Source organism: Cygnus olor, chromosome 8 (genome assembly GCF_009769625.2).
Source record: "Cygnus olor isolate bCygOlo1 chromosome 8, bCygOlo1.pri.v2, whole genome shotgun sequence".
NCBI classification, from domain to species: domain Eukaryota; kingdom Metazoa; phylum Chordata; class Aves; order Anseriformes; family Anatidae; genus Cygnus; species Cygnus olor.
In genome coordinates this window covers 30076392-30091153 of record NC_049176.1, presented here as the reverse complement: position 1 = coordinate 30091153, position 14762 = coordinate 30076392, and the positions used below count along the sequence as shown (strand labels likewise).

The 14762-nt window shown below is 47.5% G+C and overlaps 1 protein-coding gene across 16 annotated transcripts in view; it reads left to right on the top strand.

Annotated features, from left to right (window-relative positions):
- The window catches only part of DOCK7 (dedicator of cytokinesis 7), a 99305-nt gene that overhangs the window by 6183 nt on the left and 78360 nt on the right, over window positions 1–14762 (top strand). For all 16 annotated transcript variants that reach the window (XM_040565914.1, XM_040565918.1, XM_040565920.1 and 13 more), the window contains exon 2: window positions 2811–2916. In XM_040565914.1, the coding sequence (XP_040421848.1) occupies window positions 2811–2916 (106 nt within the window). The remainder of the gene's footprint in view (window positions 1–2810; window positions 2917–14762) is intronic.

Here is a 14762-nt window from a genome sequence, read left to right as displayed (position 1 = left end):
TGTCTGTGAATGCAGCGACACAGAAAGGTAACTCCCGAGGTCTGTGGATCGGACTGCGGGCTTGGAGTGAGGTGTAGGAAGTCCTGGAGGCACCAGTAGGGAATCTGAGGTCCGGCCGTACCAGCTCGCTCACGTGGGGAGGGTTTGGTTGCTCAAATGCTAAAGGGGGGGAGCACTGGGACTTGAGGGTAACGATGCCAGTCGTGGTCACACTGGATGTTGTTCAGCAAGGACTTTCTGTGATTCGTCCTTGCGATAGTCCTCGGGGGAACTCTTTGTATTCCTTGAGGTTTTTAATGGGGCGCCGACACGGAGCAGCCGTCGACGCACAGCACGCGGTAAGAAGCGGCGCTGATCAGTGCCACCCCTTGGTTTTATGGCATTTCTCCGCCTTGGGCATCAAGTGACCTTCCCAGCAGGGATGACGTCGGGCGGTGGAATCGCAGCCGTGCAGGCTCGTGGTGCCCCTGAGCAGGGCTGTCGTCGTAGCCGAGCTTGCTTCTGCTTCAGGTTGGGGTAAAACACAACCGTAGCGGAGTGAAGGTGTACTGACAGGGTGCTCCACGTCCAGCAGGGGTCCCAGCTGGGGCCAGCACGCAGAAGAAAGGACTGAGAACCTCTGGAGCACGGGACGCCAGGCACGCTGGGTTTATAAAGAGCTGCTGCGTGCAGGAGGAGCCTCTCCTGGTAACGTGTGTGGGCATCCGTCAGCTGTGCCTTCACGGCTGAGAACGAATTTCCTCCTCGGGCTGTACTTTCCGGCTGGAAACAGCGCGTGTCTCTTGAAACAGGGAAAGATTTTAGTTTTTCCAGCGCCGCGCTGCAGGCAGGACGTAGGTCCTGATCCTCTGCGTACGGTGAGGAACTGCACGGAGTGAGAGATCGGGTTTAAAACAGATCATCTGCAACGCGGGGAAGCGTTTGCATCGTATCGGCTGCGGATGTGTCACGCTTTCCGTGCCAAGCAGCCATTTTAATACATCCCAAATTGTGCCGGAGATCCCAGCAGCACGCGTGGTTTGCTCTCGGGTGTGCACGTAGGTGTGTGTGCTCGGGGGGAGCAGGGACGGGGGTGCCTCAAGGGCGCTCGGACACCCCCAGCGTGGTCCGTACCCAGCGGGAGCCCTTTGCTGTGCTTCCAGGAGCCACCCTGCAGAAGTGAAAACAGAGCCTCCTGCGGGTAAGGGCGAACACGCAGCAAACGACATCTTGCAGCCAGAATAAATAAAACGTGTTTTTTTTTTTTTTTTCCTTCTGCAGTCCGCTTTTTAAAAAGACAACATAATGCTTCCTCTGGCTAATCTTACTCCCATCGTTGGCCCGAGGAAACATCTGCTCTCCACGGTAGGCTTCCTTGCCCCAGCGAGTTCCCTTTTAGAGTTTCCCTCTGTCCCATTGGCATCAGTTGCCTCCACCTGCCCCCATCCCTGCCCACCGTTCGCTGCCGCAGCAGTCCCTGGGCTGGAAGCGCTGCCTGACGGCCGGGCAGGAGGGCTTTATCCCCCGTTATATTGCAGGGTTTCAGCAGCCCTCGCACCGTGGTGGCACGCAGCACCTTCCCCTGAGCGATGACTCTGTTCCTGCAAAGATCGCTGATTTGGCAGAAATAAATCCCCCTGACCAGTACCGTGCCCTCGCAGATGGCGACGTGTGGCTTATTTGCTGCTTCTCGTCTCCGTGGAGCTGGACACCGCGCATCTGGGAGGCAGGGCAGGCCGCGGTGCTGCATCCGGGGAGCAGGATGTGGCCCACAAACCAGGCGCTGCCCTCTGCAGCAGCACCCTCCTCCTGCCCAGGGCGTGGGGACGGGTCGGTCAGCAGCTTTGCGGCAAAATGGTTTTGTGGGGGAAGAATCTGGGCTTGGGCTTTGCTCGGAAACAAAAGCGTTCCTGCCGAGGCGAGCTGCGGCGTGGCATTTGGCTGCTGGCATTTCCCTCTCCGATGTGCTGATTGCTGAGGGGTTCCCTCGGTGGCTTTACCCGAGGGTTGTGCTTTCAGGCTTGCTGCTGAGATCACGGCTTGCCGGGGAAGGTGAAAACCCCAAAAGAGGCCCCGGATATGTTTCACCCTCCATCCACAGGACGACTGGTGTGCGTTTCCCTTTGCTGGTGAGAAAAGTTGCCCGCTAGTGGGATTTCTGTCCGGTGGAGAGCACAAGGCATTGTGCCCTGATAGTTGTGTATCCCACCACCAGCCCACCACTGCCTTTTCTTTGTGAAAAGGGAAAGGTTTTTGTGGTGACCCGCCCGCTTGTTTCCCCTGTGCTGCTCCCGTGGCATGTCAGCCCCCCCTGCGTGGGACGGCTTTCCTGCCGCGGAGCTGGGTGCCGCAGGGGCTGGCTGCTGGATGGAAAGGGGCTGCCAGGCCTCGTCCCTGGGACTGCAGCAAACAAAAATAGGCGAGGGATGAGAAAGAGAGAGCAGAGCACAAGAGCAGATGTGTGGCCAGGCTTGGAACTGCCGAGGGGTGCGGAGAGCGCTGGAGGAGAACTTGCCATGGTGGGAACCAGAGAGAGCCTGCTGGGAGCAAGTTTATTTGTGCTCAGTGTCCTGTATTTTATTGCCACGTGTGTGCACAAAAGAGCAGTTCACAAAAGGAAAAAGATGCACTTGCTGTTAAGAACATGTATGTGGAGCCTTGCAAGAATTTCGTGATTCTCCAGGAGTTTAATACACGGGCTGCTCTCAGCAACCGGTGACGCTCTTCTTCTGACCAGCGCACTGAGGGCTTGGTTTTACTCCCACAGCAGAGGAAAATTGTCTGTGTTGTGATTCTTTTACAGAGATAACGTTGTCCCTGTCTCGTTTCAGAACCGTAGCTGCTGAAGTCAGGAAGCAGATCTCGGGGCAGTATGGAGGGTCTCCCCAGCTCCTCAAAAACCTCAATATCGGAGGCAGCGTCTCTCATCACACAACTGTAAGTAACGCTCGGAACACGGGAGAGCGAAGGAGGTGTGCACAGTTTGATTACCGTTTGGAAAGAAATCGCAGGGCCTGTTCACATAGTGACAGGTTGTTGACCTAAGCTGATAACACCGAGGTAAATAATTCTGTGCAGAAAAATGCTAGTTTTGGAGGTCTCTGTCCTGCAAGTCACGTGGTGTGGTTGGGAGTTCGTGTTCCTGCAGAAGCTTTGTAGGACACAGGGGCTCCCTTGACCAGATCTTAGTTGCTTTATCCCAGAGCAACTTGCACTGGACATTAAATTCCACGTGCACGTCTGGGTCTCCCCACAAAGAGCTCCTTGCAAGCTCGTGCTCTTCAGGTATGTGTTCTCATCATTCTCAAGAGTGGGACCACAGTTACAAAGCTCATTTGGTCTTCAGAGGAATTTTAAATGTTACTGCAAAAGTTTGAATGTGGTTATTCTTCAGGAATGTATATTTATTCACGTGTTTACAGTCCACTTTCAAGAGTGGCTGAAACGTAGGCCATGTTGTGAGGTTCACCCTCTCTGAAATCAGATTTCCCTGCATGGCCTCTCAGTAACCTTCAGAACTTACTCAGCATGGTGGTCTAAATTTTAAGAGTTCAGTAAACTTTTCCAGGCTGGAACTGTATTTTTGGAAGTGTTATTTTGATTTGGGTTGTTCCTCTGGGTCATAGCAGTTTCTTTTGCAGCAGTCAACTTAGAAAACAACTACTATAGCATCTCGCTTTCTTCAAAGAGGGGTGATTAGATCAGGCAGTGCTGGAAATATGCCTTGAATTTGATAATCTGTACAAGCATTCTGAGGTCACAAGAGTTCTTCTCTCGTTTTGGGGTAGTGTCCTGAGCATCTCAAAAGGGATCTCGAAGACTAAGTTGGCCCCTAGTCAACTCGAGTGACTTTGCTGCAGGCTGAAAGCTCATCTTTAAGGAGATAGGGCTGTGCCGGAATAGCTGGGAGCTGGAGGGGGCTGGAATTGGCGTTGATTCCCCGTACCTCAGCTGTGTCCAAGAAGACCAGAAGGCCGACACTGCTGTGTGTGCAGCCTTAATGCTGTGAGCACAGAGCAGGAGGGGTTAACGAGCGCGGTGTGTCCAGCTAGTGCTTTATCACAGCAGCCTCCGTAGGGGCGTGGAATGATAATGCAAAGCCCTGACTTGGCGGATCTGACTATCTTCTGCATAATCCAGTAATTAGGGAAAAGGGAGGCCCTGCTGCTGTTAGCAGCATGGGGCTGGGTGGAGCGCTCTGGGTCACGCGCCCACTTCCCTGCAGCGATGGATAGCTGAGGAACAGGCAGCTGCCTCTCAAGGACCCACTGGAAGTCCATCCCACAGATGTCTGGGCCTCACTTGTCTCACACGTGGTCTCAGCCAGGAACAAGTTGGGTGAATTGCCCTTCTACTGCCCATTGCTCTCATAAAACAGGATCTCCTCGCTGTACCTCTCCAAGCTGTTCTTCAGCCGGAAGATAGTTCTGATGTATTTTTGGTAATTATTATTCATTGGTTGTATCGCCTGTTTTCCATCTGAGTCACCTCTTCCACTTTTTCTTTCTACTTGTGAGGATTTTGTGTTCTGCCACCACCACAGTGTGCACGCTCAAAGTTTCAGTCCTGCTGATCTACACATGCAATTCTTAATGCAGATCTGATTTATCGGTCACAACATTGTCAGCCCGGTCTTGGCTTCTCGTGTCTCTCATTATCCTGTTGCTGTAGTGTTTCCTGGTAAATCTACGCAAGAATCTCTAAAAATCCTGGCAAAGGTCATGCTAACTGGAAGCAGTCTTTGAACCTTCCCTATCAAACCACGTTGTGTGACGGCTGATGTGATTAGCTGCTGGTTTGTCATATTAAATGCTGAGCTGAGCAGAGATGCTTTCAGACGTACGATTACCATGGAGTGATAGTTTGTAGGGGATAGTCTGTAGGAGAAGTGTGTTTAGGCAAGCCATAAATCTCTGTCCTAAGGCTGCATAATATAGCAGAGGTTTGCTTGTAAGGAATTTTGGGTTAATTTCTCTCCCTTAAGCATCATCAGAATCTGCTGTTCTTGCCTGTTGTGTTTGATAACAAACATTTTGCCGAAAGCATTACTGCTGTTAAGCTGAAATAGCAATTTGCTGTGAAGTTCACAAGTTTGTGTCGTAAGACTGGTATGGTGAAGAAATGGAGGGCCCTGGGTCTTCATGGCAGTTCTGTGTAGCCGTACGGGTTTAAAAGCCCACAGTGGGATTCGTGGTGTGGGTTTACATTTTAATAATGCTGTGATCGAGTTTCACACGGATATGCCCACAACGGCAGCAAGTTGTACTGCTGAGTGTGTGACACGGAGCTGGAGGACTCATAAAGGTACAGCAGATGTGGTGCCTCCTATCGGGTGCATCTTGCTTGTCGTAGTACTTACGAGTGCAGCTACCGTCCAGATGAGGTCACATCGCTGAGTCTCTGTTGGCAGTTGCCAGCAGCAGCTGCTTCTGGTAACACGTCTGTGAGTCTGGTGTTATCTGATCATATCCAGTGTGATGTAGGCATCTGTAAGCAGAAATGTGTGCTTTTGTGAATGAAAGGCAGAGTGCTGCGTGTGCCTGGCCCTTCTGTTTCTTGTTGGCTGAAGCCAGTGCAGGAACTTTTCACGCTCAGCAGACTTGGGTGTGGTTGAACCCAGGATAAATGCAAAAAACTGTCAGCTGAATTTTAGCAAGTCTCTTTCCTTTTGCTTCACAAGCAACAGCCAAAATGCTGCCAGAACTGTTTCTAATTTTGTATCTGGTGGAGCTGGAGAGAAGATGCTGCTTTTGGCTGACTGCACAGGAGCTTGCAATTTATTATTGTCAACCTCCGCCCTTCTGCCACTTTGAGAGCGGCTGATTTTAATAGTATGTCCCTCAAACCACAAGTACAGGTCCAAAGCCTTCAGAGGCCTTTGCTGTGTGCCCTCAAGTGCCCAATGGGTCTCCTCACAGGACGCAGCCTTTGCAGCATGGAGCTTTTATTTCTGAAATCCAGAACAGGAGGCGCCGACAGGTTGTTATGGAGAAATAGGAGCTGGTGAGGTACGATGAGTACGATGGTGCTGGTGAGGTACTTCTTAGTACGATGAAGGAGCTTTTATTTTCTGAAGCTACTTCTGCAAGTCCCTCTAAACCCACTGGTATGTAGAGTGTGCGTTTACACCTTGCTATTTGGGTTCAGGATCGTAAGCCACAGGCTGTGCTCATCTCTTCTGTGCTTTGAGAGGTTTGGTGTTCCCTTGTGGGAGCCTGGGCTTCTCCAGCTCCCACTGAACAGCTGCTCAAGAGCAAGTTATGGGATTGAATTCACTGAAAACAGAGATCTTTCACTTCCCTTCAAAGAATTCCCCAGCATCTTGCAGGACGGGATATTTACTTTGTTTATTTGATGAACCGGACTGTTTACTATGGGCTATTATAATCCCTTGTGACTAACCACTTTCGTTTCTATTCAAGTTTGTGTTTTTTTTTTTTTCTGTTGAGCAACTCCTTGTGCTCTGGTGCTTGTTAACTCTGTCTGCCGACCCTCGCACCTGTCCTTCCTGCTGAATGCTGCGGTGTGGCAGAGCATCTGAGGATGCTGCAGTGCTTTTACCTGGACGAAGCTGGGTGGTTGGGCAGTGGTCAGACTGCCATTAGCATGACTCAAAGCTTTCTCTGCATCCTGATGTGCCTGTTTTGGTTTGCTGTTTAATGGCTGCCTGTTGTGCTGCTTTGGTTTAAGAGCAGAGTTTAGGATTGTATCTGCAAATGGACCTGTGCTCCATTTTTCCCTGTGTTTGCTGGCCTTTTATGAGAGCAGATGATGTTACCAAAGGACAGAAAATAAGCACTGGGTATATGGACTTCTCTTCCTTTCCTGATGTGTAGTTGGGCTGTCGTCTTGTTCTGTGTTCTGCAACTGTTGTTGCTTAATAACACTAATATTTTTCAACTTACACAATGACTTGTAAAATCTTCGATTTCTGAATACTTAATTTTTGAGTGCTAAAGATAGTAATTGACATGTCTTCGGTGGTTTTCCAAAGGATGACTTTTTTCTCCAAAAAAGAATTTTTTTATATAAAAAAAACCACCAAACCCTCTAGAGATATATTTTAATTAGAAGATCAGCATTTCACAGAACTTGCAAAGAAGCAGGAGGTATGTATAATCAATTGTTTTACAGCAAAATGACAGCTGCTTCCAAAGGACTAGGGGTGATATTTCCTATCTGCTGGTGCGTGTTATTGCAGAGCTGGGCACTGCTAAGAGGAGGAACACCGGTATGAGAAATGCTAATTAGCCTGGGAATAAAGGGGGGGCTGGATTCTTGGACATGATGTGATTCGATTCGACCGCGCGTCTGAGCTGCTTTCAGTGCACCATTTTCTTCATGTAAAATAAAGGTGCTGACATTTACATATCTTTGTAAAGCTCTGCCAGGTTTATGGGCATTGTTAGGGCTAATTGGAGCTTTGTCGCGGGTTTATTGGATGTCAGACTTGGGTTCCGTAAATGCAAAGATAGTATCTAATTATTAAATAAGAGAATATACTTTAATTGTATATTTCCATTGTTTATTTTAGCATCATTTAAGAGAAGAAGAAAAGATAATTTATGCAAATGAATGGAAAACACTGCAAGGGAAAATCTGACAATATCCTATGTGGGATAGAAAAGGGCGTTTTGAAGTGTTCGGAGCCAAGTAATTTTATCACCAAAATTACTAAAATGGAAAGGAAAATGAGCCAAGTCTTAATGTTCTCTCAAAGCTGATTAAGGCTTAATAGTGACTCCCATTATATGTATTTCCTGGAGGTTGTGCCCTGCCTGGCTGAATGGTCTGTCCTCGGCAGCCAGGGGAGGATGGGAGAGGCATCCACATCCTCTTCCCTGCCTCCTCCCACTGGGGATTGCTCACAGTTAACTCTGCTCTGGTGCAGCCGCTTTCTTTAGTGAACCCAAACTGCTAGGTGCTGGTTATGGGATCAGCAGAGAGTCCTGCTGCAGGGGCTGAGCTTTTTACACGCAGAGTTGGTGAGTCTGGTGTTCACGGAACGGTTGCTGAGACTCATTTGTCTGCAATAATTTAAGCAGTTTAAACATTAGCAGAGATAACTAATCTTAACTAAATGCTATTATACCAAGTCAATTCACTAACTTACAGGAAGCATTACGACAGGCCTGCTAATAAATACTCAGAATCTAAAAATGCAATTAAATCCTGGTCTTTGTTTATTCAAGTTCGTTGTGACACATCTTCAGGAGTAAAACAGCCGGCTCTGACCGGCAGAACAGGAGACTCGAGGCTGAAGGTCCAGCGTGGTACCCTGAGCGTCGTCGGTCAGCAGCGCTGAGCCTGGCCCCGCGGTGGCTCTGCAGGGTTTGGCCGGGTGCTGGTGCTTGCTGCTGGCTTCCCCAGGAGCTCAGGGGCAGTCCCGAGACGTTGTGACCATCCGTACCCGAAGCATGGTTTGTTAGCTGATGCTTTGCTCCCCACAAACGCGAACCCGCAGGGTCCGGAGGGATCTATCTGTGCTGCTCTGACATATTGTTTCTGCCAAAAGTCTGTGAGTTTTCTGCAGTCTCTGGTCAAACTGTGTTTGATTGTTTTCATCTCTTTAAGAAGGGAGCTTTGATGTTTCCTTTGTCTCGGTTTCGGGGCTCTCAGTTTCGGCGCAGTTTATCAGAGGGTAGCGATCTCTTTCAGATCTGTCTCAGCACTTGCATTTTCTATATCAAAGTCTTTCCGTTCTTGAAATACTCCTGTGGTGAAATTACATAAATCTTAGTCATCAAAGAAGATACTTTCTTCTTACCCATCCTTGGAGGTATAGGTCGTGTTTTCTGTATTTTGTAAGAAGCTGCTTTGGTATTCCCAGATAACTAATTAATCTCTGATTAATATTTCTATACCCAAATGGCTCCTTACATTAGCAGCCTGTTATAAGAGCAAATAACCTGGTGATATTTGTGCATGAAACATCTCACTGGTTTTGTGACTGGGTGTTAGTCATTATATGTAGGATCCTCTTTAGGTATTATATATATTTACAAATATTTTCTTTCATTAGAGGCTTTCCCCATTTCAAGCTTCATGACACTATACGAATTTGGCACCCATTACAGATCATTGGTCTTGTCTGTAAAAAATAATCCAAAACTTAATGGTAAGTGCCTGTAGAAATTTTTGCTTGCAGAATGCTTACAGAAACTTTTGGGGGAGTTTAATAGATTTTTTTTCCTTTGCACAGAGGAAAACTGATTCGTGATTTACAACAACGTGCCTTAAATATCACTGAATTTCATTAAGGAACATAACCTTCATATTCTTTTACACAAAGGTCGCTTTCTCAAACACATTTTCAAGTAAAACGTATTTTTTTCTCGAGAGTTTCTACCTATCCTAGACCAGTGTCTTGAGAAGGATGAAGATGCCCTTTATTTGAAGAAGATTCTTTGGTGGACCAAATGGATCTTAGCTTCACCAGCAGTAGTATGTTTGCAGTTTGAAATAAAGGACTTTTTAATCATCTATTCTCTGTAGCATTTGCATATTTCAAACCACCATGCAAAAGAAGTGCTGAGGGCAAAGCAGGAGATAGGAAGCTGCATTCCAGAGGCAGCCTGCATGCATGTGGTAGGGACTGCATTTTCTGGCTGAGGAGGTGTCATCCTCGCTGAGGGCTGGTAGCCGGCTGTGGTTGATGAAAAGCAGAGATTGCCTAGGAATCTCCTTAGCTCATTTGAATATTTCCATATATTATAAATGCAGCTGAGAATTTAAATGCACGAGTTCTCTGTGCTCACCAGTCATTAGGAATATGAAATTAAGTGTATGGATTTTCTTGAACTGCAGCAATGACAGTGGATGGTTCTAAGAAAACGGGATTCTTAGAATTTGGAACCAGGGATGACCATTTTTGGAGCAAGTGTTACGGTGAAGTAAAATGTAGTTTACACGAGTAGAACATGTTTTTTAGTTCCTTGAGCATTGTCAGTGGTTAATATTGCATTGCTTATGTTTCAGAGCCTCTTATATTAACTATGGCCTGTAGCTTGCAATTAAAACCAAACCAGATGTTTCTGTTTAGCAAATATATTTAAACCCTTACCCTCTCTAACTTGACTGCAATTTTTATTTTTTTTTTAGCAGCATATTTCCCGTATTCCCAGATTTACACCGAGTCCTTTCTGCGGTCCATCAGATAGATTTCTTGCCTGCTCCTGCAGCTCTCTGAGATACCAGTCTGCCTTTCAGGGGGACTCTGCCTAACAGGAGCAGGCCATCTGCATTCCTGAATGCTCCGCAAGGGAAGTGCCTGTTTGCCCTGGAGACTTAGCGATAGCTCAGAGGAGGCTGGGGCTCAGCTTTGAAATGCTAATCTGTTTCTTCTGTCCTTCCAAGATTTTGCCCAGGGAGGCCGTGGGTGGGAAGTTGGTATTAATTTAGAATTTGCAGCTTTGGCGCAATCTGTTGCAGTTTTAGCACATTATAAATTGTTTAATATTTAAGGCGGTATTGAAGTTAAGGCGGAACTTTGTCCTACTTTCAAAATTACCAAGAAAAATCACCCTGATTTTGAAAAAGTGCCAAGTAAAACTAGTAGTCAGGATCCTCCTTGTGACAAGGAGCTCTGCGAGGTTAATTTTTCAAGGTCTCTTATCGTGTCCGCACCGGGAATTTTACTCCTACACAGGAGACAGGAGATACAACCCTCCAGTCTTTGCCAATATCATTTTTACAAGGCCCCAAGTTGTACTGTGATCCTCAAAGACAAATGCAGACTGGGTCTGTGCCCCTGGTATCTTGATAAAAGGAAAAATGGTCTTGGACTGGGACAAGGGGAGCTTGGGTTCAAATCCCTGTTTTGCTGGATGTGTCCTGCCAAGCCATCATGCCATAACCGATTAAAATGCTGCTGTGACCCCTCACGAGAATGAGCATCTTGGGAGGGTGAGTAGGGGAGGGAGGAAGAAATGAGAAGGAAATGATGATTTTCATGGCTGTGCTGACATATGCTAGCAGGAAGTCTGCAAAGTCATAGCTGGGACTCAAGTGTGTTGCTGAGAGTGCATGTCCCACAAGACTACTCGTGGTGCTCCGTACAATAGGTGTGAGTTAGGCAACAAACTGTTGGAATAGGATCTAGAAATCTCCCCTCTGTCCAGCTCTTTGTGTAGGGAAATGATAGGTTCAAGTCCCTTAGGCAAAAGTCTGAATGCCTGTGGGTATTGGGCCGCACAGCAGTGATCTACACAGGCTGTTTTCAGTCCTTCTGTCAGTGTCTCTGAGATGGGGTTGGTAATTGTCCCTTCTTCTGTCCTCGCTGCCGCTGTGATCCCTTACTGGGCTTCTGTGCAGTGCTCAGGACAACAGACCTTAATTTTTTAGGTACTAGCCTAGATGTAATTGCTTCATTAAGGAAGCAAACTGCAGGGGAATGTTGTTCAGGCAAGGGCCCATAATGATGGCTAATGAAATGGTGTGCTAATTAAATACTTCTCCTTTGGTCATTCCTTAAGCGTGATGGAAAAGTGCCTTGATGGAAAGTGTCCCCGCTGCCTGGTCAGTGCCCCGCGAGGCGTCCCTGCTGCCTTCTGGATTGCCTTGTCCTGCACGCCGCTGGTTGCTGCTGTCCCCGTCCCTGCCAGCTGCACCAGGCCAGCACCGCAGCGTGGCTCTGCCCTTTGCTTCCTATTTTTTGCGTCCTTGGTGGGGTGGAATAGGGCACGAGCCTTGCAGCGTGGTGCCCCAGGTGCAGAGCTCCTTCTGTGGTAGCCGTTTGTCCCTGCAGCTCCTGGGTGGGACGTGTGGCTGAAGTAAGTGGGAGTTCGTGTTACCCTCCACGGGGTTATGCAGTGTCCTTCTGCAGAGGTTCATGCCCCTGTCACCAGGTTTGTGCAGGTGCTGCTTCTGTAACTGATGATGATGATATGGGTGCTCAGAAGAAGAAATAAATAGGAGGGAGACACGTTTTGGCTAGTGGTGCACTAAAACTACAGCAAAATACTATGTTTACTGTCTAGAGAAGGACAAAGTCGATAGGAAACGAAATTTTATTTTCAAGCTTTTAAGGGGATATAACAGTGAAGAATAACACAGCCTTAAAGAAGAAAGCTTGACTGTCCCTGTTTCAGGAGAGTTATAAACCTTTGAAAGAGGGTTTTGTAGTGCAACTACTGAGAGCCATAGCTGCAGCAGCACAGATGCACGTATGGAATACGTGCATTAAATAGTTTATATAAGCCAAATCAATGGGGCTGGTGTCTTAGTTAAGCCGACAGTGTGTGTGCCCTTGGTCAGATTAAGGATATTTGCAGAACCATGGCTTGCATGTGATGTTTGATTTGGGGTGATTGGGATGTGTAAGTGTGAAAAAGGGATTGTTTGATTTCTGCCATACCAGAAGCTTAGCGGTATGTCATGTTGGGTGTTAGGTTGGCGAGTGAGCAGGCTGTGCCCCTTGTAGTTACACCAAGTGTCCCTTTTACCCCTGTGTAGTCCTATTGATTTCTGTAGCTCCAGAAGAGCTCTTGCTGTGAGTGAAGTGGCCCTAGGGATCAAGACTGAGTGAAAACTGTGTTAAGGAATTATCTGAAAGTCTATCCAAAAATTGATCTTTAATTACAGGCTGTTCAAAATCAAGAAGTACTTTTTAAAAGAGCAATAATCACGATGCTGAGAACAGGCTTTCCTTTGCATATTTTTAGCATGTATTTGCTGTTAATTTAAATCATTCTGTTGTCCTAGCTGAGAAGATGGTCAGAGCTCCTGCACAGCTTCAGTTTCTGGAGGGGCTTCCTAAACCCCCGTTGGTGGGAGCAGACACCCTGTGAGCGATTTCCTAACAGCAACGCTCCAGTATTCATTCCCCTGCAAGGTGTCATTAGCAGGTTGGTAGGTGGACTGCCTGCTGGCAGATACTTGACTGAAATTGTCCCTGCGTTATCTGGAGTCTGATGAAGAAAAAACATCTGCATATGGAGGAAGCACCTCTGATGCTTTCTAGGAGCTGCCATGGCGAGCTGAGAAGGCATTTCCTGGCAGCAGAGGGAGGATTGCAAGATGGAGCTCTGTCTCCGGCCTGTCAACAAACAGCGGTGTGGAATCACAGAATGGTTTGGGTTGGAAGGGATCTTAAAGACCATCTAGTTCCAGTCCGCTGCCATGGGCAGGGACATTGGAAGAGGACATCTTTGTAGCTCCTCACATGTTCCCTACATTTCTGCAGCAGCAGTTTTCAAAACCTTCTCATATGCAGCTGAAAGTGGGACTTGATATTCTCGTGATAGTCTGGAGATCAGCCATACATCAGAATGATACACAAGGATAAGGACGAAACTCCCATACACTAAGAAGGTATCACAGCCATCTTGGGCCATGGGAGTTGGCTGTTGAGGTAGACTAGGTCTGGAGACTCAGCGATGAGATAAAACAGGTTCTGCTCCTCGGTTAGCAATGAAGCTGGGATGGTTATGTTGGATAACCTGGTCTTTATCTGAACTCGTCTGACTCCTTCAGTGTGAGCACTGAACCTGATGGATTTGTTTAAGAATTTCAGACAGCTGATGCTTTGGCCAGGCTGCAGGTAACAGAAAAATAGCCCCTTGTATACTGTGCTTGTTCTTGGTCTCATCTGCAGCTTCAGAGGGATGCAGGAGCGTAGAGCAGGACGGGACAAGTTAAGCCGTCAGCAGCAAGCGGCCATTGAGGAGCTGTGGTGATTCAGTTCAAACACGGGGATGCCATTTGGGTTCACTTTCCATTTGGTGTGCTAGTTCATCCTTTTTTCCTCCTCCTCTTTCATCACTTCTTCCCCCACAAATATCTAAAGCTTAAAATAATGTGCTTGCCTTTTATCTGCCAATAGTCCTGACACGAAGTAGTTCCTCTTCATAGCCATGAATTTATGTTTGGCCTGTTTACTCAGGTGCTAGACAGTATTTCTGGCTGCACAGATGGTGAGTCTAATACGGGCTTCTGGGTTTGACTTTTATGTTTGTTTACATCTTCATGGTACAATAGTTATCTGAAGAGACAAACTGGAAAATTGTGAAGTGTAACCTTGGGCCTAAAAGTGAGGTGTATGAAGGGCTTGGAAATCCCTGGAGCCTGGCACTGCGTCGCCCCACTAGCACTGCTGCCATTTCGCTAGAAAGCCAGCTGGTTCTCCTTCTGTCAAATGCATCATGATGCTGCTGTTGGACAAGTGAAATTTGAGTTGTAAAATGCCAGGAATCAGGAAACGTGGCGCAGCTGTGGCAGTCCCTGCTGTGTGTCCGCTCAGTCCTGCATGGCCTCTGCATTACTACAGAGAATTTTTTCTTTGGCTTCTGTATTTTTCTGCAGTTTATCAGGGTATGAGGAAATGTGAAAGACCAGAGGGAATGAGGAAAAGGTGCCTCTTTACTAGCCTTGGAAAATGTGTAGGTAAATTAATGCATGCTGATCTAAACGTTTGCACAGTCAGTTCCGCTCTACTGAGCCAGCCCACGAAAATGGTGGGTGGGCTGAAAGTGTGGAACAGGGGTCAGCAGGAAGAGCAAAAGTAAGTCTTAAAATGTTAGGGCTTACAAATAGGGGGAGCCAAGCAGCTTTAAGTCGCCCTGAGGGGCTCCCTCAGCCTGCCGTGGCAGTGGGAGGGCCTGAGTGAGGGTTTTCCCACATCTCTGCCACCCCAAAGCTCTGTGGCCGTCACCCAGTGATTTTGTTATTTTTGTCTTCATTTACAAGAAGTCCCCCCTTCTACATTCTTACTCTTCTTTGGAGATTCAGTGGTGGAAAGGATTGTGTGCACGCAAAGTAGCGGCAGTAGTATTTAGCAGCTCTTC